Source organism: Zosterops lateralis, assembly GCF_965231275.1.
Source record: "Zosterops lateralis genome assembly, chromosome: 14".
NCBI lineage: Eukaryota > Metazoa > Chordata > Aves > Passeriformes > Zosteropidae > Zosterops > Zosterops lateralis.
Window position 1 is genome coordinate 15,113,286 of NC_139774.1, and position 23,805 is coordinate 15,137,090.

At 48.5% G+C, this 23,805-nt stretch overlaps 1 protein-coding gene across 2 annotated transcripts in view; it reads left to right on the forward strand.

Moving 5' to 3' along the window:
• The window catches only part of NSD1 (nuclear receptor binding SET domain protein 1), a gene marked incomplete at its 5' end in the record, with an annotated part of 60,114 nt that extends 36,398 nt beyond the window's left edge, over positions 1 to 23,716 (forward strand). For both annotated transcript variants that reach the window (XM_083871637.1, XM_083871638.1), the window contains 10 exons: positions 825 to 1,004; positions 1,340 to 1,496; positions 1,790 to 1,995; positions 2,545 to 2,657; positions 5,106 to 5,375; positions 6,651 to 6,767; positions 7,942 to 8,083; positions 8,497 to 8,603; positions 11,783 to 11,987; positions 14,936 to 23,716. In XM_083871637.1, coding sequence (XP_083727763.1) covers positions 825 to 1,004; positions 1,340 to 1,496; positions 1,790 to 1,995; positions 2,545 to 2,657; positions 5,106 to 5,375; positions 6,651 to 6,767; positions 7,942 to 8,083; positions 8,497 to 8,603; positions 11,783 to 11,987; positions 14,936 to 17,280 — 3,842 coding nt within the window. In that variant the 3' untranslated portion in view covers positions 17,281 to 23,716. The remainder of the gene's footprint in view (positions 1 to 824; positions 1,005 to 1,339; positions 1,497 to 1,789; positions 1,996 to 2,544; positions 2,658 to 5,105; positions 5,376 to 6,650; positions 6,768 to 7,941; positions 8,084 to 8,496; positions 8,604 to 11,782; positions 11,988 to 14,935) is intronic.
• Between the last annotated feature and the right edge of the window lie 89 nt (positions 23,717 to 23,805).

Consider the following 23,805-nt stretch of genomic DNA (forward strand, 5'->3'; position numbering starts at 1 on the left):
TTTGTGATTGCTGTATATGTTTGCTTCTAAGGCTGCCTTTCTTTAATGCTTGGAATCTTAAGATGGGTGACAATAAGACTGGCTCTATTTTTATCCTCAGAGTCTGTGTCAAATTTGGGGGTTTTGCCCCCATTTAACAGTATTTGGTGTAGAAAACAGCACCAAGGCCAAAATCCTGCAGCCTACAAGCAGTCACTTCCCCACTGAACATTTGTTGACTGACTGCTGCTTCTCGGTGGTCACATTTACCCCTTCTCTCCCACCTCTTCTTCCTGTTTATAGTGTGCTGTGAGGAACTGAAAGTGGGCTCTCAAAAACCTCACATAAACTAGCCCTGTAGGGAAGTCTGAATTGCCTGGAAGTTCAGGAATTTCAGGGTAAAATCTGATAAACAAGAGGCAAGTGCTGGTGTTTTCAGAAAGCTACATGGATTGATTTCATTATGCGCAGCTAAGCACTTGGAACACCCCGTCTGTAATTACTGTCGGAGCTGATTTAGTAATTATTTGTATATGATAAGAAGCAGTCTCAGTCTGTGAACTCTTGAACTCTTTCTGCACGGCACGCAGGAGATCTTTCATTTCAAAATAATACAATTTTAACTATGGTATAGGTATTACAGATTTTATAATTTTACATATATTTAGTTATATTAAATAACTTTTAAAGGAATCCAGTGAGTATAATCATGGGTGTTCTATAAAAATTAAAGGTCAGCTTCCTTCTCTAAAGCTCATTTTGAGCTTGGGTACGAATATAGTCTAGTTTTAGTAGGAGAGAGTGGCAATCCTGCCAGAGAGAGGCTCACTGTGCTGTGGTGGCAGGTCGCCTGATGCGCTGTGTGCGGTGTCCGGTCGCGTATCACTCCAACGACTTCTGCCTCGCCGCCGGCTCCGTGGTCCTGGCCTCCAACAGCATCATCTGCCCCAACCACTTCACGGCGCGCAGGGGCTGCCGCAACCACGAGCACGTCAACGTCAGCTGGTGCTTTGTCTGCTCGGAAGGTGAGATGCTCAGTACTGGGTCCCCTGGCACCAGGGAACGCCCTGGAAAGAGCTCGTTAAAAAGGGCAGAAGTTTTTCCCATCCAGAATGTCCCAATGGGAACTGCAGAGAACAGACTGCCTGCTTATCTTTACGCATTTAAGTGCAACTTCAGGCTGGGATCTTTTCTGGATCCTCAGAGGGGTTCTTTTTATATCATGAGTAAAAAGGGCCCAACTTTTGAAAAGGGCTTGCAGGAGACCATCATTCCCTTCTTCCAGGTCTGTCTGGAAATGGGGAGTGTGGGGCTTCTGCCTGATAAATGACTGATAAATTCCTCCTCCTTCTCTTTGCAGGGGGCAGCCTTTTATGCTGCGAGTCGTGCCCGGCTGCATTTCACCGTGAGTGTCTAAACATTGAGATGCCAGAGGGAAGCTGGTATTGTAATGATTGCAAGGCAGGCAAAAAGCCACACTACAAAGAAGTAGTCTGGGTGAAAGTTGGGCGCTACAGGTAGGTGAAGATAGAACAGACTTGTCCCCATCCCTTCTTCGTGCAGTGCTCATAGTGATGGAGATGAGAAGCTGCTCCTCTCTCCAGGGTTCATTGCAGCAGGCCTCTGGCTTTTTTGCATGCACATTACTGGTAAAACATGAGCATTTCACATCCAATAGCCTCTTTTCTCCCCACCGGCCTTGCTGGTAGCCCTCACACACTTTTTCCCATGTCTCCATGCAGTAGCATACTTTTGAGGTGGCTGGAAGTGAGGACGTCAGAGGTTTCATCTGCCCTTTCCTGTGTTGCAGGTGGTGGCCAGCTGAGATTTGCCATCCTAGGACAATTCCTGTCAACATCCAGAAAATGAAACATGACATCGGTGAGTTCCCTGTGCTGTTCTTTGGCTCCAAGGACTACCTGTGGACCCACCAGGCCCGTGTGTTCCCTTACATGGAAGGTGATGTCAGCAGCAAAGACAAGATGGGGAAAGGCGTGGATGGCATATACAAAAAAGGTAACTTATCTTCATCCAGGGAAGTACCTGGTCTTTCCCTTTTCATTCCTCTTTGGAAAAGTGTTATTCTTGTAGCAGAGAAAAATGTCTTCTTAAAGGTGAAGTGAAATTAAATTCGTAGAATGAGCTGCTGTTTATGTATCATCCAGCATGCTCAGAGTGTTTGTTTGACTCCCAGAGAGGGAGAAGGGTGTGCAGATTTCAAATGCTTGTCTAGCTCTGACATAACATCTCAAAATTCAAGTGAGCTGCTGCTGTATCAGTTTCCCTTTGTGTGATGCAGTCTGTCTTGATATAAAAGTGCACTTGAGAGTTGTAGATGCAGCTGCCTGGCATCTCTGCCCAAGAGGGCAGGCAAAGATAGCCAGCAGATGGGAATTTTCCTCACCCATGAGCAAGCCCCTGACTGTAATTTCTGCACTTCCCTGCTTCATTTGCCTTTTCTTCACCTTCTTCTGTTGAACCATGTGAGCACTGGGTGGACAGTGGCTGCCCAGCTCTGTGTGAGCAGAGGCAGTTCCTCATAACAGAGCCTGTTCTCTCACTTAGCTCTTCAGGAAGCTGCTGTGAGATTTGAAGAGTTGAAGGCACAGAAAGAACTGAGACAACTTCAGGAAGACAAAAAGAATGACAAGAAACCTCCTCCGTACAAACACATCAAGGTGAGGGAAGGTGGTGGGGGGCAGGTGCAGAAGAGAAGTCTTGAGCTGTCGGTGCAGGTGATTAACAGGTATACAGAAACATTTCTGATGTTTGGGTGTCTGGCTGTTCTTGAAGGTTTCTTTGATCTTCTTTTCATCCTCAGCAATCTGGGCTGCAGCAATAGAGATGCTGTGATTTGCTGAAAGAGATCTGGTCGTGTCTGTGCTGTCCATGTCAGTTGTGTGGTCTGAAGGAAGTGTCTCTCTACCTTGAGAACTCAGGGCAGAGGGCTGGTAATGCTCAGTATGGTCAAATGCTCTGTGCTGCTGATGGCAAGGTGGGCAAACCAGGTGGTGGAGGAGGTGGTCAGGATACAGTGCAGCAGGGCTCTGAAGGGTGGTAACCCACAGCATCTTTTATCATCTCTGCTATTGTTTTATATCTCCTTCTGTATCAGTTGGTGACTGAACAGAAATACTGAAGCAGGTGTACAGGCTGCAGTATCAGCTCTTTTCCTCAGTTTTGGGGAACTATTCATGTTAAGGGCTGTTAGTTATTATTATTATTGAGTCAGAATTGGAGCAGCACTAGAAGTCCTACAGGATGGAGGTGACTTGAGAGCTGGGGCCAAGCATGTGCCTGAGTTGGAGAAGTGGATCCTGACTGACCAGAAACTGGTTGACTCCGGGACTGCGTTCTTTTTTTATTGTTTGTCTGCTCCTTCACTTTTTTATGTAGCAAAACATGAAAGATAACTGATTTCTGTCACTTTGTATCTAGCTAGGATTTCTAGGCAGGCAGGTATATCCTGCATGAGTTACTGTTCGGTGTAAAGAGCACAACTGACTGCTATGGCAGCAGTATGGGCCAGGCAGCTTCAGTGGAGGAAGTAGTTTCTCATTACAGCTATTTTTAGACCTCTCTGTCCGCAACATGAAGGAACTTTGGAAGCAGTTTAGAGGCTTTGAAATACCCTTTTATATAAATAATGACGGTTGTGGTCATTACTCATGGCAGCTCTTCTGAGGTCTGGGTGCAAGCTGTTTGCAGGAGCAGATGGTGAACTGGAGAAGGCTTCAGGGTGGAATGGCTGAAGCTGTTTGTGTCCACTCCTTCTAAGGAGATCAGTACCTTGAGTCCATCCCAAGGAACACCCACACAAGGGGCTGCTGCAAAATACACTTGGGTTCCTTCATCACGTCAGGCTTGTGACTAGTCCAAGCATTGCCCTGTTTTGGTTTTTTTTCCAGCAGTGCCTTAGAGTAGGGCAGGTTTGCTGGGCATGTGTGGTATTGGAGTGGCAGTGCCAGAGCAGTGCCAGTGGTGGATTGACCCAATCCTGTGAGTCTTGCCACTCTTAATGAGGTGATGAGTCTGGGTAAGAGACTGGAAGCAGCAGAGGAGAACCTGAGTGAAAAGGTTGGAGGTGGGACAAAGTTCTAGGAGGAAGGTGGGGGAGACTGTGTTGAAGAGATTAATGAGGGATTTCTGCAGGGTTTGTGTTTAAACAAAGGGAGATCAGGACTGGGCCAGCCCCAGGCAGGCTGTCAATGGGGAAATTCTGTGGGTGGGACTAAGTAACTTATACAGGGGCTGGAATAGTTTTGCTAAAATCCCTTCCTTTTGTGTTCTGGGAGAGGAAAGTGAGACAATGTTTCACCCAGTGAAAGAACAGCAAGGAGCTTTTCTTCAGTGTCTCTCTCCAAAGTCCTGACTCTCTGTTGCCTGCTTTTCAGTGCTCGCTGCCTTTAACCAAACCCCAAGGACCCAGCTTATGCCACAGACACGCCAGTCGCTTCTCCACCTGGTGCTGCACTCTGCTTCCTTCTGGAGCGGATTTTAGAGAGCTCCTTGGCTTAACTCTGAGCTCCTCTTTGGGCCTTCCAACCCCAGCCTTGTCTGGTTTGGCTTCCATTTACATCTGCAGGACAGTTGGGTAGGGAGGTAACTGCATGGTAGGCCTTCTGTCACAGGTGTGACAGCTGAGAGCACAAACCAGCTTGAGGGTAACATTCAAAATGCAGGGCAGTAAGGGAAAGCTGAGGAAAAGCACCTGACACTCAGACTGGAAGAGGTGCGTTTGATGAAAAAAGTGGTTTGGTGCTGATCACAGGGATGATGTGTGCCCAGCAAGAGCACTGGGCTGGCCACCTGAGCTAGACGTGGGCTCAGTGAGGATGGGAGGGGGACACTTGGCAGCTTCTTGCCCTTCCAGGATCACAGAATACACACTGCACCAGGCACTGCTAATGGGGAACCTGCATCCTCCTGAGCTCTTTCCTCTAACCTTCTGCCTCTCAAAATAGCATTCCCAAAAGTACAGCTGTGCCTGTAGTTGTGTCCTTTTTCCCCTCGCTGTCACCAAGTCACTGCAGCCTTTCAGCTCATAGGCAAAGAGTGGAGTGTAGAAGTGCCTGTCAGGGTAACCTGTAGCTCCCAAGAGCTCATATCCCTCGTGTGCATTGAAGGTGAACCGGCCTGTGGGGAAGGTGCAGATCTTCACAGCAGACCTGTCGGAGATACCGCGCTGCAACTGCAAACCCACGGACGAGAATCCCTGCGGGCTGGACTCGGAGTGCATCAACCGCATGCTGCTCTACGAGTGCCACCCCCTGGTGTGTCCTGCCGGCGAGCGCTGCCAGAACCAGTGCTTCTCCAAGCGCCAGTACCCCGAGGTGCAGATCTTCCGCACACTGGCACGAGGCTGGGGCTTGCAGGCCAAAACGGACATCAGGAAGGTGTGTTTGCTCTTCGTGTGGCTTTCTCTGTGTCGCTTTCTCTTGTCGCTTCTCTCTCTTGATGACTCTTGGTTTGAAAACTGAATTTGAAGAAGACTTCTTGCTGTACAATGCTATTTAGAAAAAGAAACTGATGAATTTAATCTTTCCAGTCTTGACAAGAGTGTTTTGGCTCAGGTGACAGAGAAAATGATTTGCATGTTGATGTCCCACAGGGTAAGAAAGGTGATTGCTTGGTCAGTCTGCTTGTAATAACAATGGGACCGTACTCAGGATCTCCAGATGGGGAGCAGTGACTATTCCTCCCCCCTATTCTTGACTGGCCAGGCTTATCCAGCATGAGAATCTTGTGTCAGAAATAGAAACCATGGCTTGGATCTTAAAAAAGAGCAGTGTCTTGGAGATGGCTGTTATTACTGCTGAAACTGATTATCTCCACCTAAAACACTTGTATGTATTTTTTAAATGCAAAGAATAGTAATTCTTTGGACACGCGTCTGTGCTGAATGAAGAAGGAGGAATGTTAAATCCAAAAGAACCGCAAAGGTAATGAAGGATGAAGTGAAACAGAGTAGTAGGAGAAGAATGTCTGGAAAAGAAGTAGGGGTGACGTGGTAAGAGGGAAGCCTTGACAGAAGAGGCAAGATGTGAGTGTCCTGTTAAAAACGTTGCGTCCTGCTGTGCCATAAGGGATGCTTCTGCCGTTCCATGTGCTTGTTTTACTTTCAGCAGACAGTCTGGAAAGAAACACTCAGTTATTTAGTGGGGAGGCCTATTAGCTCTCCCTGGAGCAGAGCTGGGGCTCTCTTTAATGGCTGGAGTACAGTCTCTGCAGTACTTCACCACATGAGAACTCTCTGGATTCACTGCAGGAGCAGGTGCCCCAGGTGCATCCTGCTGCTCCATGTGCTTGGTCCCCAAAGGGATATTGTTTTCAGTTGGAATGCAATTAGGGTAGTGCTTTGAGCTTTGCAGCAAAGTCCTGTTCTTGTGGTTAACTTCTGTGCTGTCCCTGGATGCTAATTCTTTCTTTGGCACAAAGAATAATCTGATGGTCACAATTCTTTATTTAATTTATTTTGAGTTATTTGAGCATGTGAAACGGATGTGTGGTTCAGGGCTCTCGGTGAAGGTTGTAGGTCAAACTGGCTGCAAAGCACAGGGAGAGATTTTTAGGAAGGAAACAGGAGCTAAGTTCTAACACAAAGGTGGACGTCCCTCCATCCTGCAGATAATTTGTCTTGTGTTACCAGCTTGTTGTTTTCTGTCTGGCAGGGTGAATTTGTTAATGAATATGTTGGGGAGCTAATTGATGAAGAGGAGTGCCGAGCCCGAATCCGCTACGCTCAGGAGCACGACATTACCAATTTCTACATGTTGACACTGGATAAGGTGGGTGCAAAGAATCTCTTGCCAGCATCCTAAACATAAGTAAAAAGATGTGAAGAAAGGCATGATACTCCATCTAGTTAAAAGGTGGTAAGCATTGCTGATGAGCTGGTCTGCAATTTTTCAGAAAGGAATAAATGAATTAATGTGTAGTAGAGGAACTTCAGGTTGGATTTCAGGTTTAGGAGGAAAGTCTAAACAGATACGCCTGAGTTTTTTCAGAAGAGGTGAGGTCAGTTGTCTGAGGGCTGTAAATCCTGCTTCAGCATAAGAGGCTGAATTTGGGAACATTGGTATCCTTCCCAGTTGAACCTTGGAGAGCCCAGAACAGGGCTGATGTGTGCCAGAAGAGGCATCAACCCTCAAACATGTAAGTTATAGGCACAGCAAGACCTTCATCTAAGTTCACATCTCAGGGCTTGCTGTTCTCAGTAGAATGATGGATTTAGTTACACCCACAGGCTCCCCAGTGGGTCGTGCAGGCCAGGTTGTTGCTATGAGCTCCTGATTTTCAGAGGTTTAAGTGGTTTTGTCAACTGCTTTCCACACTTTGTCACTCAACCATGGAAAGATGAGAAGGGAACTATGTGTGCAGATGTGGGAAGGAAGCTGTCAAGTGTGGGGCAGGATAGCAGTTACTGCTTCATGTCTTTTCCATCATCCTACTGCAAGTTCACACTGACCATATCTTGTTCTCCCTGTCTGGCTGATGGGGCAGACCCAAGTGTTTAAATATCTCCCTCATTACTACAAAAGCAAATCTCAGTTGCAGCTTCCCTCTCCTTTCCAGCCCCATAACAAGCTGTGCACCAGTGTACCTCAGCTTACACACTCTTCCTGTTTGCCTTCTATACACTGACGTGTTAGAAATAGGAACTTCTATTTTACTTTTAAGCAGAAGTTGGGGTCTGGAACCATAAGCACTATCTTGGAAGAAGTGTGCTGAGTGGTGTTTACCCAGTAGGGATGCCACAGGGAGACCTTGTTTCCCAGAAAGCCAACACTGAACTGTCCTGGCTCTTTGTGAGCCCTCTGTCTTTGAGGAGAAGGATAAAGTGCAGGAGGCTGTATTGCCATATCACCTGCCAGCACTGGCTAGAGGCCTCAGAGCTGGTTGATTGCAGTTGATGACAGCTGATTGAAATGTGGTTTTCTGGGGTTTTTTTTGCAATTCCAGGATCGAATCATTGATGCTGGGCCAAAGGGCAACTATGCTCGGTTCATGAACCATTGCTGCCAGCCCAACTGTGAGACTCAGAAATGGTGTGTGAATGGTGACACCCGGGTTGGGCTCTTCGCACTTGTAAATATCAAAGCTGGTAAGGAACACACTGTCAATGCCTGCAGTAGCCTCGTGGGTTCTGTAAGGAAAAGGGAGGGTTTGTAGCACCCTGGAAGGGGATTTAGCTATTATTTTCATAGTTGTATTCATGAGGCTTAACAGCAGCACTAATTTAATTAAACACAACCTTGATATCAGTGGAGGATGGTACAGGGCCCTGCTGCAGGATCAATCCCGTTTTTAGCTGTAAAATGTGGTAGGGGGATGAGGGGTTGCACTGAATTTTCAATCTACACACATCTATGGGGAGATTAATGGTTTGGTGTCCTTGTGTAGTGGTGGCAGTCATTTGTGACATTGTATTTAAGAAATGCTTTTACTTCAGCAGTAAAACATTTTACTCTGTAAATCATTAACAACTTGCTTGGTTTCGATCTGCTTTTGTGCCAGGGACTGAGTTGACTTTCAACTACAATCTGGAGTGTTTGGGAAATGGAAAGACCGTTTGTAAATGTGGTGCCCCAAACTGCAGTGGCTTCCTAGGAGTAAGGCCAAAGGTATGATGCATCCTTTAAGTTTTGTTCTTCCAAATCACCTCTTTGCATAGATGTGTATCATTCATTGGTTGCAGAGGTTTCAGGTTTAAGAGATCATTTCAGTGTGGCCAAGGTAACAGTGCTTGAAATGAGTTAAATATTCAAGTTTACGTTCTGAGAGAGCAAATCTTAGTCTTCAGTTATCAGAGTTGCTATAAAGAATGACAGGAAGTTTTATTTGCACTGAAAGAATTAAAAAAAAAAGAGGTGGGGTTGGTGTGGTGTTTTTTTTTTTTTTTTTTTTTTTTTTTTTTTTTTTTTTTTTTTTTTTTTCTACTTCTTATCATGCCAATTTCCATAGCACTAGAGGAGCAAAGGACAGGCATGGGAAAGACTTCATCAGATAACCAAGAAAACACAACTCAGCCAATTTCCCTAAGTAAAGGCTTGAGTAAATTGTGAGCATGCATGGAAGGGCAGCAAACTCACATTCCTTCACAGTGAAGTTGCTTTAGAGCCAGAAGGCTGCTCCCTCACCATCTATTCTGAAGTAAAGTTCTTGCTTTAATTCTGGTTTTATGAAGTGACCAATTTTTACAGATCAGACAGACATAAGAAATTTGCCAAATCTGTAGCAGAAAAACCACCAGCTTTTAGAATTCACTGACTTTTTGAGGGCTTCGATTTGTAACTGTGATGTTGCAGTAACAGGAATTGATTTCGATTACCTCCTTGTGTGAGCTGGTTCTCACTGGGAGAAGGAAATAACAGGAGCAGTTGGCCGAGTTCCCAGCTGTCACCCGCTAAATCTATGTCTCAGCTGTTGGTTTGTTACAAGTATTTCACCAAAATCAGTCTGTAATCCCTCTGCTCTGGCATGTGCATCCTGCCGTGCCCACAGTTAAGGGTTAAAAACCTCCAGCAGAACAGTTGTTGAGCCCCATCAATATATGGGGAAGGTTTTATGAATTCTCCAGAGATTAGTTCTTCAGAAAAATTAACTTATAAAAATAAAAAATGAATGTCTTCAGAAGCTGACAGATGAGAGGAGTTGCACATCTGATGTATTTAGTTCTTTTTCGGGTTGTGATTTAAAGTTCAATTGATTTTGTGCTGCCCCTGTGTTATACATGGTTTGACTGTCATTTTTGCCTTGAAATTGCAGGTTACAGGATGGAAATCAGAGAAAGGTGCCCTTTAGTTGGCATTCATGTTCCATTGTGATATCTGAGGCGACTCATTCCATCTTGTTGAGATGGGCTAAGAAACAATACCAAGAAAAAAGTGCCTTGGGGTGGTTTTTTTAAAAAATTCTTCTCACAATAGATGCATTTTTAAGCTTCCTGAACATACAGCAGAACAAAACTGATTATACTCAAGTTCACTCTTAAAAGTGCCTTCTAGCTGGGAGTGTGGAAGAATGTTTGGGAGTCTATTGTACTGCAGGGAGCAAGTGGGAATCGCTTAGTCCAGCTGTTAGACCTCTTAGACATTCAAATTAGCTGTGAAGGGATTTTCTTGTTCTCTTTGTAATTAGATGGCCAGGAACTAGGCGCTGAAAATCGGTGGCATAGTTTAGGTGGAGGCATTTCAGTGCCTGCATTTTCAGTGATAAGAAAGGCCTGGCTTGTCCCCATTGTCAGGGGGAATGATGGTATGAAAGCAGAAGGATCCACATGTGAAGGGGAAGGAAACAATCAAGAGATAACTCCTTGGTGACAGGAAAGCTGGATAGCCGACTGCAGAGTTCTGGAATTGGAGGTCTGGAGACCAAAGTTTTTAAATGTTTTGATGATTAAAATATTATGCACGATATTTATGCAGAATAAAAAAAAATGTAAAAATTGCTTCATAGGCATTGTCTGAGCACATAGAGATGTCCTACTTGGAGAACACATATTTGAACACAAAGAGATGTAGAAAATGGCACAGAATTTAGCTCATGTCTCCTTAGATAAACTAAACTGATGGTGCTTTGATAAGGTCAGGACTGGGGGCAAGAAACATCATCTTTGTGGAGTTGAGTGTTTGACACAAAGGGAGGCTCAGCCTGGCTTGGAGGGGGAGTTGGAAGAGCAGGGTTGGAGGAAGCCTTAGGCCAGAGAAGAGAGCACTTGAACCATTTAGTTGCCTGTCCTGGGTCCAGTTGTAGTTACTTCACTATAGGGAAAATTTAACTATACTGATGACACTGACTTCGGTTGTCATTGGCATGGGAGAGTAAGGGGATGGGGCAGTTGCAAAGGAATAACTGAGTACAGGGGGAATGGAGATTGGATATTTCACAGTACACACCTGAAGAGGTTAACAACAAAAACAAATCCACCGTGAGAAGGTCATGGCTGAGCAGTCCTGGTGGAGAAGGAGCCACTGTGCAGCTCAGCTGCCATGGGACTGAGCTGTGGTGTGACACAGCTGTGGAAAAGGCAAATGGGGGCAGTGCTTTGGGGGAATTTCCTGTTCTTTTGGCTAAGTGTTGATGTCTGTACACTGCCTGTGAGATGTTATCTGAGGTAGCATGTGTAATTCTGTAATTTTCATTTGGGAAAAATATACTCAGTAAGGGCAGAGAAAAGCCACTGAGAAGACTTGAGTGTGCAGACTGTGAAAGTTTCAGTTTGCAAGTAGGAGAGTGTGTCCCAGAGGTTTCTTCAGGGAGATAAAAAGGCTTCAAATGTTGAACTTGATGATCTTTGAGGTCTTTTCCAACTGTAAAGATTCTGTGATTCTGCTGCAAAAGGGTAGCATTGACACAAGAACAAATAAGTCTAAACTGATGACAGATTCAGACTGAAAATGGAGAGGGAAGTGATGAATGTGAAAAAGTGCAGAAAGGCCCTGGATAGATTCCTTATGAGTCATGTGTGCCAGGAGACCTGATTGCTTTGACCTGAAGAGTTTGTGAGGGGTGGCATGAGCTCAAGTGACACCAGGCAGCTCAAGCTCCTCATTCTACTGTTGCTAGTTGTATAAAGCCCATGTTGAGCCAAGCTTTGCTGCAGGACTTCCAGACTCTTTCAAAATAACTGGCAGCTATTTGCTGTAGTAAATTGGTTGCCAAATACCGAGCAAGCACTAGAGATGCTGCACAGGTCACAGGTATAGCTGGCAGTGGGATTTCTATCAGCAGGGTTTGCAGCAGGAAGGGAGCAGGTGGAGCACCCAGAGCCCTGCATTTACCCTCGTTGTTTCACCCCCAGAGCCAGCCCAGCCTCAGCGAGGAGAAGTCCAAGAAGCTGAAGAGGCGGCCGCAGATGAAGCGCAGGTCACAGGCGGAGGTGATGAAGGAGCGGGAGGACGAGTGTTTCAGCTGCGGGGACGGAGGGCAGCTGGTCTCCTGTAAGAAGTCAGGCTGCCCCAAGGTGTACCATGCAGACTGCCTCAACCTCACCAAGAGACCTGCAGGTCAGTGCTCTGCACAGCTGGGCTCTGCTGGGGTCACAGTGTTGGCTCTGGGTCTCCTGGGTGCTGCTTATGACCTTGCAGTCTATTCACAGCATCTTGACATTTAGAGAAATCAGTCTCACTTGAACAGACCTTATTGCCCAAACAAACCAAGCCCTGGTTTGCACCCCACTGTGACTGCAAAAAGGTGAACAAGTTTATGGGAGCTGGTCCTTGCCTAAGAGATGATGCTTGTGAACTGACCCCATTCTTGGGACCTGGCAGAGCAGAATCCCAACGGTAGCTGAGGTATTGGTCATCACACTGGCTGTTTTCCCAAAGTTGAAGACAGTTGTGAGTTGTATGGAGAGGAGAAGCACTGCTGGAAAATAGAAGTTAGAAAATAATCTCTTTAATGTCTGAATAGCCATTAGTTCATACCTAAGAGAACAGTACCCAAAGGATATTCTAGTTTGTGGTGAAAATGAGGGCAAAAATTTGAAATTAAAAAATATTCAAAAAGTACAGTCCAGCCTCCAGCTTGTTCCCTTGCTTTCCATTTGCAAAATTTCTCCTAACAGCCTGACTTTAAAACACAAAGGATTGCCTGCTCCCTGATACACATTTTTTTTACATAGTGGAAGTTTGTTGTCTCAGTCCTTTTCCGGCTTATACAAATATAGCCTCAAGTTTTTATTCTTGATCTACTCTGGACTGTGTCCCACTTGCCTACACATTTTTTTAAAACTGGAAACAAGTATTTTAACAGCATTGCAGCCGAGGCCTTGCTTACTCTGACAGAAAACAATAATTATATTTTGTTTTTTACATAAAATTTCTTTGGAAATGGTTTAACTTGTTTTGCAAAAATAACTTCTATTGACGTGATGTTGATGGTTTGCTTTATCCTCCTTGAGTTTTCATCTTGATCCTTTTCTCATATTTATTTCTTCCTCTTGTGCTCCTGTTTTGCACCTGTCTTTATTTAATTACACCTTGTTGGTGCAAAAGCATTTGTTCAGTTTAAATTCTGAGCCTGTCCAACTGGATTTTTGCAGTCCCTTACAGGCTCTTGATGTTATCTACCTGCATCTGTAGGAGTATTTGCTGTTCTGCTTTCAGAAATTTAAATTATTGTAGAGATTAAAATACACTCCTGAAGGATGTCATTTGAAGTGCCTCCTCAGTTTGCCACAAGACCATTAATAACTGATTTTTGAGAATAATTTTCAGTCAGTTGTAGCAATTCTATTCTTTTTACACATAGGCAGTGATTTTCATAGCCTGCTCCTCAGAGTATCATTCAGGACATGAAAGGTTCGGCACTTTCTACTTCAAATGGTTCCTCTGCCATGGGCATTGCTGTCAAGTAATTGGAATTTCCTGCTTGTTTGCATGTTTGCTAATTGTGTGATCTTACTTCCAAGAGCTCTGGGCTGTCCCTGGAGAGGGTGCTTATTCATTAGACCTTTTTTATCCTGTCAAAGACCATTAGAGTGGTTTGATAGGATTTATCCTTCCTGCAACAAACTAGCTGGTTTTGACTTACTTTGTTTTCCATCTGTACAAATGACCTCTATAAGGATGGACCCAAGGTCTTTGCAGGGGCCCAGTGTTGTGTGGCTCTCTGGGATGCTGCTGGTGCAGGGGGAGCAGTCACAGCCTGTGCTGCAGCACCAGGAGCCAGGAACAGGGGAGACCATGGGAAGTGTTAAACATCCTCACTTGGAAAAAAGTGCTGAAAAATTGGAAAAGACACAGAAGAGCAGTGTGCATATTTTGAGACTGGAACAGAAGCCTTGGCTTCAAAGGAGGGGAAAAACTTACTACGTGTTGCCTTCAACCCCAAGGGAAAAGCAGCGTGAGAGAGGAGAGCAGAGAGCTGCTGTTGCACAAGTCCAGGGAGCAAAGCCCACAGCTGCTCAGTGCTGTGCTGCAGGAACCAGCCTCCCTGGAAAAGAGCTGGTAACCACAGCCACAGGTCTGTGGTTTTGGTTCAGGCAGGCTGGGAAGTGCTCTGGCCTGGCTGGCGTTCATGGCTGCTCTCTGGCTCAGAGCTCTGTGCCAGGGCTGCACTGCAAGGAGCTGCTCCCCACAGCAAGACAGGGAGCAGGAGAGATGGGGGATGTGGGGTGCTGGGAGAGCACAGAGGTAGGAGGTGTATCTGGAAAAACATCCTTACTCATACTGTGGTGAGAGATCAGGAGCTCAGCATGTGCCTGGTTGTGTCCATGAACTGGAAGCATTTGGTAGAGCCAGCCACAGCCTTGGCTGAGGGAGCAGAAGGCCAAGCCAGTGAGGTCATGTACAAGTGAGAAAAGCAGCAATCTCTGAAGTGTGAAGTTGTGTCTTGCCTGCTGGTGGTATTGGTACTGATGGTCAAGAGGTTTGCTCTGAAGCTGCTGGGGGAGCAGCTTTCTTTTATCGTGGCCATACATGGCTAGAGGTTAAGGCTGTGCCTTTGGGTTCAGAGACAATAGAAACTTAGCCCTTGTGATCACTGTTCTCTCACTTCTTCTTTCTGAAAAACAGGAAGAGGGAGGTTCTTGACCCAGAATTAAAAGATGAATCTGGCATATTTGCTTAAAAAGCCCTTTGGGTGTTGTGCACAAATAACCACTGCTGTTTTCTATGAAAATCAGAGCTACAGAGATGTGCAAGCTGGGGCTGTCTGCTCCTCCCTAGGCGCCTCTGTTGGTTAGCGCTGTGCAGGAGTCAGATAGGCTTTTGGTCTGAGCTGATATGGCTTGTGTTTGCCACTATTACTATTGTCTTTGCTGCTTCTGAGAATGCAGATTTGTGTTAACTGCCTGTCAAGTTAAGACAGAAACTGAAGAGGATATAGAATTTTATGTTGGTATTACAGGAGTGTTCTCACTTTTCCCTGAACTCCCTTTGCTTGCAGGCCTTTGTCTCTTGCCCTTGTCCTGCTCCTAAGGTGTGTCTTTTCTCCCGTATCTGTGCTGCAGGAAAGTGGGAGTGCCCGTGGCATCAGTGTGATGTGTGTGGTAAGGAAGCAGCTTCCTTCTGTGAGATGTGCCCCAGGTCCTTCTGCAAGCAGCACCGGGAAGGAATGCTCTTCATCTCCAAACTGGATGGACGATTATGCTGTACTGAGCATGATCCCTGTGGGCCTCACCCTCTAGAGCCAGGAGAAATTCGTGAGTATGCGCCTCCCATAGAAGGTCTGACTAACGGCGAGGACACCCAGCCACCACCAGAGCAGCTGCCTGCAGACACAGAGGCAGACACAGACCTGAGTGTTCAGCCCCTGGACAGCCTACCTCAGTCTGTGGCCCTCAGACTGCAGTCACCAGAAAAGCCCCCTGCTACCCTAGCGCTGAGGCTGCCTTCTTCAGACAAGCCCCCCACCACCCTTGCCCTGAGGCTGCAGCCATCCAACAAGCCCCCCACCACCCTGGCCCTCAGGCTACCCTCACCAGACAAACCACCCGCCACCCTGGCTCTGAGACTGCCACCGTCAAATAAACCCCCCGCCACCTTGTCACTGAGGCTGAAGCCATCCAACAAACCCTCCACCACCCTTTCTCTGCGGCTTCAGCCTTCGGACAAACCTCCCACCACCCTATCACTTCGCCTGCAGCCATCAGACAAGCCTCAGGCTGCCCTGTCCTTGAGGCTGCAGTCAGAGAAGCAGCCCATCATTGTAGCCCTGCGGCCTCAGCAGCCTGACAAACCTCCCAGCAACGCGGTGCTCTGGCCACTGGACGAGTCTTCCAGTGACGCCTCGCAGCCTCAGCTGCCCAGCAAATCTCCAGGATCACCGAGATCCCCGTTGGATGAGTCACTTGTTACTGCTGGTGACCTGCAGCTCCAGCTGTCAGATGAGGCTCCTGAAGCCCCCGAGGTCTTGGAGTTATCGGACAAGTCCCTCACTGACAGTGAGGCCCCACAGCCCGAGCTGCTCGATGAGTTCCCTGTGAAATGCCTGCATCCTCCACTGTCTGGCAGACTCCTGGCCACAGTGGGGATGCTGCAGTCCCAGCCGGAGGATGAGTCTCCTGAGGCTGATCAGCTCCAGCTGCTGGAGGACGACTCCTCTGCCCAGAGTCCACAGCCACAGGCTGTGGAAGAGGCTTCCAGCTCTGCAGTGTCAGAGGTCCCAGCATTGGAGATGGCTTCCAGTCCTGAGGTGCTGTGGTCTGCTCCCATTGAAAAAGTTCCAGACTCCTCAGTCTCACAGATCCTGCCCTCAGAGAAGGCTCCTGGATCAGCAGTACCACAATCCCTGCCTCTAGAAAAGGCTTCCTTCTCTGGGGCAGTGCGGGTCCCTGACACAGAGAAATCTCCCAGGTCTGGGTCACCCCATCCCCTGCCTCCAGAGAAGGCTGCTGGTTCATGTATGCCTCAGACCCTGCCCACAGAGAAGGCTCCCAGCTTAGGGTGGCCCCTCTCTCCGGAGAAGGCCCCTGGCTCCCGGTCCCCACACGTCCTGCCCACAGAGAAAGGTCTCAGCTCAGGGGCCCTTCGGATCCCGCTCACACAGAAGTCTCTCTCCCCTGGGGTGCTGCGACCCCTTCCTCCAGAGAAGGCTGCAGACTCCGGGGCCCTGCGGGTTCTTCCTTTGGAAAAGGCTCTCAGCTCTGGGGTGTCTCGGCCTCAGCTCTTGGAGAGGCCTCTCACTCTTACATCCCCATGGCCTCAGGCATCAGATAAGCTGGCTGCTGCTGTGGCTCCTCGGCCTCAAGCCTTGGACAAACCTCTCACTGCATCAGCTCCGAGGCTGTTGCTGTCGGAGAAGGCGCTGCGTCCCGTCGACCAGAACGCTCAGCTGAAGGAGAGAGGAGCCCCAGCCGTGGAGCTGAGTCCCCAGCAGAAAGAGAGGACCATGTTAGCTGGGGAGCAAATCTCTTGGTCTGCTGGGAAGGTGGTGACACATGTTGGACAAGTACCTTGGCCCACGGAGAAACTGCAGACGCACGAGCAAAGCCACTGGTCCACCACGAAAGCGCTGGCGCCTGCAGAGCAGCCTTCCCGGACAGCAGAGAAACTACCAGAGCCAACCCTTCAGCCCAGCTGGGAAGTGGCCTCAGCCCCCTCGGAGCAGACCCCGTGGACATCAGAGAGATTGTGTGCGTTCGAGCAGACCCCTCGACCTGCCAGGGAAGCGCCGGTGCCCCCGGAGCAGATGCAGTGGCTTGTCACAAACCTTCAGACAATTGATCAGATTGCTTGGCTGAGTGGAAAAGTACAGACTCCTCGGGGGCAGGACCCTTTGCCTGAACAAAACACAGCGCTAGCCCGTAACCAGGATTCTGTCTGTCGTGAGTTGGCTGACTCAGAGCCAAAGTGAGGTTGGTGAATATGGGAGGCAGGTTTCAGTCATTTAATGTTTAGGGAGGGGGAATCTTTGTTTTGTTTTTTTTTATTCACTTCCCTGAGCCCAGCCCCTAACCCATGCACATCCCATCCATATTCTCTTGTGACACGAGCAAGGACATTCTCTTAAATCTGAGTCTGGCTCCGCCAAAGGGAGAGAGCATCCGTGACCTTTTCCTCTTCCTTTTACAAATGGTAAAGCTGAAATAAAGAGTCCACTCTGGGTAAAAATCTCCAATTCCATTGAAATGGTCACGTTACTGATCCAGCATGTTCAAGCTCCAGGTCTGATTCCTAGGTGGTTTCCCAGGCACAGCCAGGGGACTTTGCTCTTGTTACTGCATTTAAAGGAAGTGGATGAGTCGGGCTGCCCTGGCACTGGAGATGTTTCAGGGATCACGTGGTGAGCAGTTGAGCGTTGTCCTTGTCAGACTCCAGAAGCAGGGAAGGGATTTTATGCCACCTGCCCAGGTCTCTGTCCGTGCAGGGTGTTGCTTTATGAGGTTTGTCCATGTGTTCACTGGGGCTGTGTGTGTGGTTTGCTCAAGGACAGGGATCATCTCCAGTAAGATGGGAGAGGAGCTCCTGCACTCACTCGCTCAGTGCAGTTTTCTCCAGCAATAGGCAGTATCCATTAAGGCTCCTTTTTCACAGAGCTGCCAGGCCCAAGAAGCGGGAAATCTGAAGGAAGTCAGGGAAAAGAGAAATCTTGGAAGAAGTCATCTGGCAGTTTTTTCATTCTTGTGTCTTAATCCTTTAGCACAGGACACACGGAGTGTTTTCCTGCACTTGACAGCGTAGTGACCCATAAAGCAGCAATAGTGGAGCAGAGCAGAGTGTGTTCCTGGAGGTGCTGAGCACTGCCCTGCCAAGGGGGCAGTGCTCCCTTTCAAATTTCCATCCAGTCTCTTCTAGACCTCTGTTGTCAGCGTGAGCCAGCGGACTGAGCAGTCCTTTCTCCCTTTGCCTCAGATGTGTTCAGAACGTGTTCCCATCACACCTGGTGTTGCCAGCAGCAAGCCAAGCCTGTCCCGCTCGCTGCACAGCCCAAGGCAAGGGTGCCATAGCTGGATTGGGATCCATCTCAACACCTTCCTTCCCCTTGTGTAGCTTCTGGCTTAACTCTTCTACAACCAAAGGAGACTTGAATTAACTGGACTGTTGGTGTGCATGTGTGTGTGCATTGTGTGCGTCCATCCAACTGAATTGTAGTTCTCACACTGGAACACGGTGGGCTCCAGCAGCTGGCTGGCTTTCTTTTTTCCTCTTCTCCCTTTTACAGTGAAGGCAATGTTAAGTACCTGGTGGTCATCGGGCTGGTGTCCAGACTAGGCCTGCTGAAAGCCGTTCACTCAAGCTTTGAGGCAGAAGTTGGCTTGGCTGTGATGCTCGTGGGGCAGTCAGTCCCAGGGACTTGCAGCATCTTGTGACCAGCGGCACCCTCACAGGCAGGAGGAGGACAGACCTCCTTTGGTGACACTGCCTGGCCTGGATAGGGTTGGTGTCCTGCCAAGGAAACCCTGCTGACCAGCTTTTTCCCACTCTCACAACACATTACCTCTGTAATTACCTGAGCTCCACCGATCTGGGGCCGCAGCCTCGGATCTCCGTGCCGCCGCCAGACCCTTGTGCAGCTCCAGTGTGTGTATCCTCCTTCTCCTTCCAGGCAGATCGCAGGCCCCTCCCCAGGAAGGGAGAGTTCAGCCCCATGCTGACCTCCTTCCTCTGACATGGGAGCAGGTCCTTGTTCCCACCTGGCTTGCAAGTGCCTGCTGCTCCCAGAGCAGACAGTCATGAGCTTTGCAGTTTTCTATGAAGGGAGGCAGACACCTGTACCAAGACAAATCCCAATCCCTTCTCCTTTCCTGATGTGTGCACCCCAAGACAATGTCCTGCTGTAAAGGCTGGGTGTGCTGGGCACAAGGGGACATTACCAGTGCTATGGTGCATCTCTTCTCTAGTCCAAATCATTTCAGATTCTTTGTAGAATAGCTCACGACTTGGAAAAGCTTTATAGCTTGTGGAAGCTTCCTTGTTTAATTTTTTTTTTTTTTTTTTTTTCCGGGAAGACTGGCAGGTCAGTTCCTGCTTGCTGCTGAAACTAGGGAAATGCAAGCAGCTTGCATTTCTGTGTGACTCCTCCACAAAGGGAATCAGGACAACTCAGATCCATTAAGAGAGAAGATTACCTTAAGGGCATTCATTAAGGTTTTAAAACAAAAATTAAAAAAAAAAAAAAAATTATGACGTTCAGTATATTAAGTATTTATCATGTGTGAGAAGGAAAATAAATCTTGAATTTACATTTATAAGCCTTCCCATGAGCTGGACTTAGTCATGTAGATTGTGTAAGTAGGGTTTCCTCAGTGCCAGTGCCCAGCTAGCTCCTGCTGTAACCAGAGAGGTCTCTGCACTGCTCTGTCCACCTCCGCTTCGCATTGTCACGTGTTAACTAGTTACTTGTTTCATGAAAAAATAAACTGTGAATATTTTTGGTGCAGGCTTTTTTAAATCTGTAAAATGGAGAAGTTCTCAGTGAATTCTCACGAGCAGGTTTGAAAAAAAAAATCACTTCTATAAATCACGGGCTCACATAGCAGGGTGAGGCTCACGGCAGCAGCCGCCTTTCATGCCAGCAGGTGCTTACCCAAAAGCTTGTTTGGAACAGTGAACGTGGATTAAACCATTGCATGGCATTTCCCACAGCCTACTTTGTTGCAGCTACTGTACCCTGTCTCTCTTCTTCTCTCCCTTTTCCACAAGGATCCAGGTTTCTGGCTTGCTACCTTGCAGCCACCGTTGGAAAGTTGAGTTCAGCATAGGTGGGAGCCTGCTTGGCAAAACTGGTGTTGAGGAATATTGTTGAAGGAGGAAGCCAGGAAGCTGCTCTTCCCTCTTTGCCCTCTCTGGAGCTCTGGGTGATGTTCTGTCAGATCAGGGGGGCTTTTCAGAGGGAATGGTTGTGCTTTTGGGTGTCCCTGGGCTGTTCTGTGTCACGTAGACTGGGCCTGACCAGCTGTAGAAAGAGGTCCCAGCAGCTCTGCCCTTGTCCAGCCTGCCCTCATCAGGGAGCATGAGCTAGGGAACAGCTTCAGGCAGGAAAACCCTTGTGGAGGAAATGGGGGCATCTTCTGTACTCAAGGTGACTCATTTTGGTGGCAGCTGGCAGCACTGCCTTGGAGGAGAAGAGGGACATGTCTGTGCTGAAGTACTTGGGTTGGTTTGCTGCTGTTCGTTGCTGCCTTCAGAATTCAGCCAGTTTGAATCACAAGGGCCTTTAAAAGTAGAGGATAGAGGCAAAGTAACACATAACCCTGGCAGACTCCCTGAGAGAGGCACTGCTGCAGCCTCATGCTGGGCTCAGATCTGTGCAGCAGCTTCATGCCAAGGCTGTGATGCTCTGTTGCTGCTTTGGAGGGATCCAATCACCTGGTCACTTAGTCCTGAGTCAGCCCTAATTGCACCTAAGGTGGGTGAGAGGTGACTCCTGTGTTGATTCACTGGTGTGGAGCACTGTAGAAGCAGAATCAAGGGTGTAATTATCTCTGTCCCTTCCCTGGTGTCCCACGTTGGCTCACAAGAATTTTCTAGACTCATTCCTGGTAGGAATGGTTCCCTCTTCCATTTCTGAAGGGGATGCAGGCTCTGCTCCTATACAAACACTGCTGGTGAACATCCCTGCTGCCAGAATAGCTGCTGCCCCTGCTCAGAGCAGTGGGCTGGGGTCAGCGGCCGTGGCCACCGCAGGACCCTCTTTAGTGTCAGATTTCCACTGTGGGCAGGAGAGTCCAAGGTGCCCTTTGGTGACAGAGGAGCTCTGGTGAAGGATAACAGCATGGTCAGGGTGGTCAGGGCCTTGTGCTCCATCAGGATGAGCCTTGCAGAGGAGGAGCCACCACAGGACCTTGTGGGATGTGTGGGCAGGAGGGGAGCAGGCACAGGCCACTGTTCTGCATGGCTTGTCCCATCTGCACCAGTGCCCACTGTCAGCCAGGCTCTGGTGAATCTAGCAGGAAAGTTATCACTGTAAGGAATAATCACATCACCTACTGCACGTCTCCAGATGCAAATTAGCTCATGGTAGCTTGCTTTATTGCTGTTCTCCAGTTAAACTTCTCCTATTTAACAAAAAAAGCTCCACGGGAACCAGAGTCACTTCAATACACAAAGCATCTGGGTGGTACCGTTGGGAGCATGTGTTAATTCAGGGTTAAACCCCTGCAGGCAGAGGCTCTAAAGGTGTGGCTGGTGTTAAAATTTGGGAGATAAGAGAGATGGTTGAGTGCAAAGGACATTAAAGAACTAAGATGAGACAGTGCATTTGCTAGAAGAGCTTCAGATTGGTTTCACAGAAAAAAAAAGAAAGAGGAAGCAGCCCTAAGCTTGATGCTCCGGGCAGTGTGTTCACCCTGAGCATGCTGTGGCTGTGCCCAGCTCCTATAGGGACACCACAGCCAGTGTTGTGACAGGGCAGGGGGAGATAAACCTCAGGCCTTCAACACCTTCTGTTTATTTTTAATTTCAGCCTTAACTTCTGATTTTGCTTGATGTTTGGAATAACCATAATTGTAACCTGCTTGTAATGTGCTTTGCCCTAAATTACTGATGAGGCTTTGCTAGCCAGTGAGTGTTAAAGCAAAGTGGCAAATCGTGCAGCTACTCTGAAAGTATGGGGGGATGCTGCGTTTGATCTCCCAGGCTTTGCCCGCACTAATTGCCCACCCTCCTGTGACAGTGATAACGCCGGTGGCAGCAAATCGAGGCTGCTCCTCTGGCAGCAGCACAGCTGGGCTGATGGGTGCTTGGGGCTCCCAGGGCCTGCGACACGGGACACTGGAGCTTGGGGACTGCTCTGCCACATGCCTGGCTTCAACAGGAGTCTCACCTGTGGGGTGGCAGTGCCCTTGCTTAGCAGGAGATGGGAGAATGCAAGATTCCTGCTCCAGGTCAAGTGATGCAAACAAAGTTTGGTGCGGGGGGGGACAAGGACAGATTGTGTGAGCTGGGGCTGGAGGAGCAGCAGTGATGGACAGTCCCTACAGCACTGAATCTACCTCCTAGGGAAATCTGAGAAATGGGTGTCGCTATGGCCTATTTCAAGGTAAAGTTTTAATCAAGATTGCCCTTGGCAAAGCCCTTGGGCTATTGTGGTGCTATTGTAAACCGTTGGCAGCTTAGCACAGTAGGGCTGGACTCACAGCTCCTGGCCGGCGGGCTGGGGCTTCTTGGCCAGCTCATCCCATCCCCCTGGAGCTGGTGTCAGGCTTCAGCACGTGTAACTGAACAGGACAAGGAGTGACTCGGTTCCTTCAGTTCATGGTGGGTTTGAGACTCAAACCAGTGTGTCACTGAGCCCCGTGGGGAGCCCGTGGAGCCACGTGAAGCAAGCAGGCATCCGCTACTGCACGTTCTTCGTGTCTGTTTGGTACTGAGCTGGTTTCAGTTTTTGTTTCTTTTTCTGATGTTTCCGAGTTGTTGACTTCAAGGAACTGGGTTTTGTGTATTTTTTTAGACACTGGGAACTTGTTAAAAGGAAAAGCAGCAAGCACTGGGAGGCTCAAGGTGAAGCATGGCTGGAGCTGAGGGTGGCCCCGGCTGGTGTGGGTGGGATGTGAGGTGTGTTGGCAGCATCGGGAGCAGGCAGGGAGTGGCTCTCCCTGCGAGGGGCCATGGAAGCCTTTCAGCAGTGGTATTCCCAGCCCTGCATATCTGTGGTGCTGAGCTCACTGCCCCACCAGCCTGCCCACTCCTGAGACACTGACCGTGTTGGGCACCGTGCCTCGCTTTTAATGTCCCCTGCCACCCTCCAGCACTGTGTGCTCTTAACTGGGGTCCTGGCTGCCAGCTTGCCAAAGGCCCTGGGGAGGGGGGCTGCCCACTGCGCCTTTCTCACTGCCCAGGGACATGGAGGGGGCACTCGTGGCAGCAGCATAAGCTGTGCTGGAGCCGTGAGTGAGAGGTTTGCTTGTGGGAGGAACCTTGGTGTGAGCAGCCCCACGCTGCTCCGAGGTCTGCTGCCCACAGGGTGGCAGCGAATGGGGGTCCCGCACAGGGTCCTGTTCTGCAGGCTCAGGCAGAGGGAAACACATCAGGAGTCGAGGATCCCAGCCAAGGCAGGGGCCAGCGCCAGAGCACTGCAGGGGGGACAAAAGGGTGCTCAGCCCTGGCCAGGAGACGCCTGTCAGTTGTAAGAAGGAATGCCAGAGCAGGTGAGAGAAAACTACATATTTCCAGCATGTATATTATTTTTAGAAGAGGGAGAGGGGAGAGTCTTGGACCATTGATTACTTTCATTTTGCTCCCCTTAGACTGTTGGCTGTGTATGTGAAACTTATAATGAAAAGAGGGTTGCCCTGCCCAGGTGCTCCCAGAACATGTACTGTAATTCTTTGTATATAGAAGAAAAATTACTGTAAAGTAAAGTTTAACTTTACTCTCGATGTCCTCTTGTGGTTTGTCTTGCTGAGTGGGGGGAGACAGGGAAGGGAGAGCCCTGACA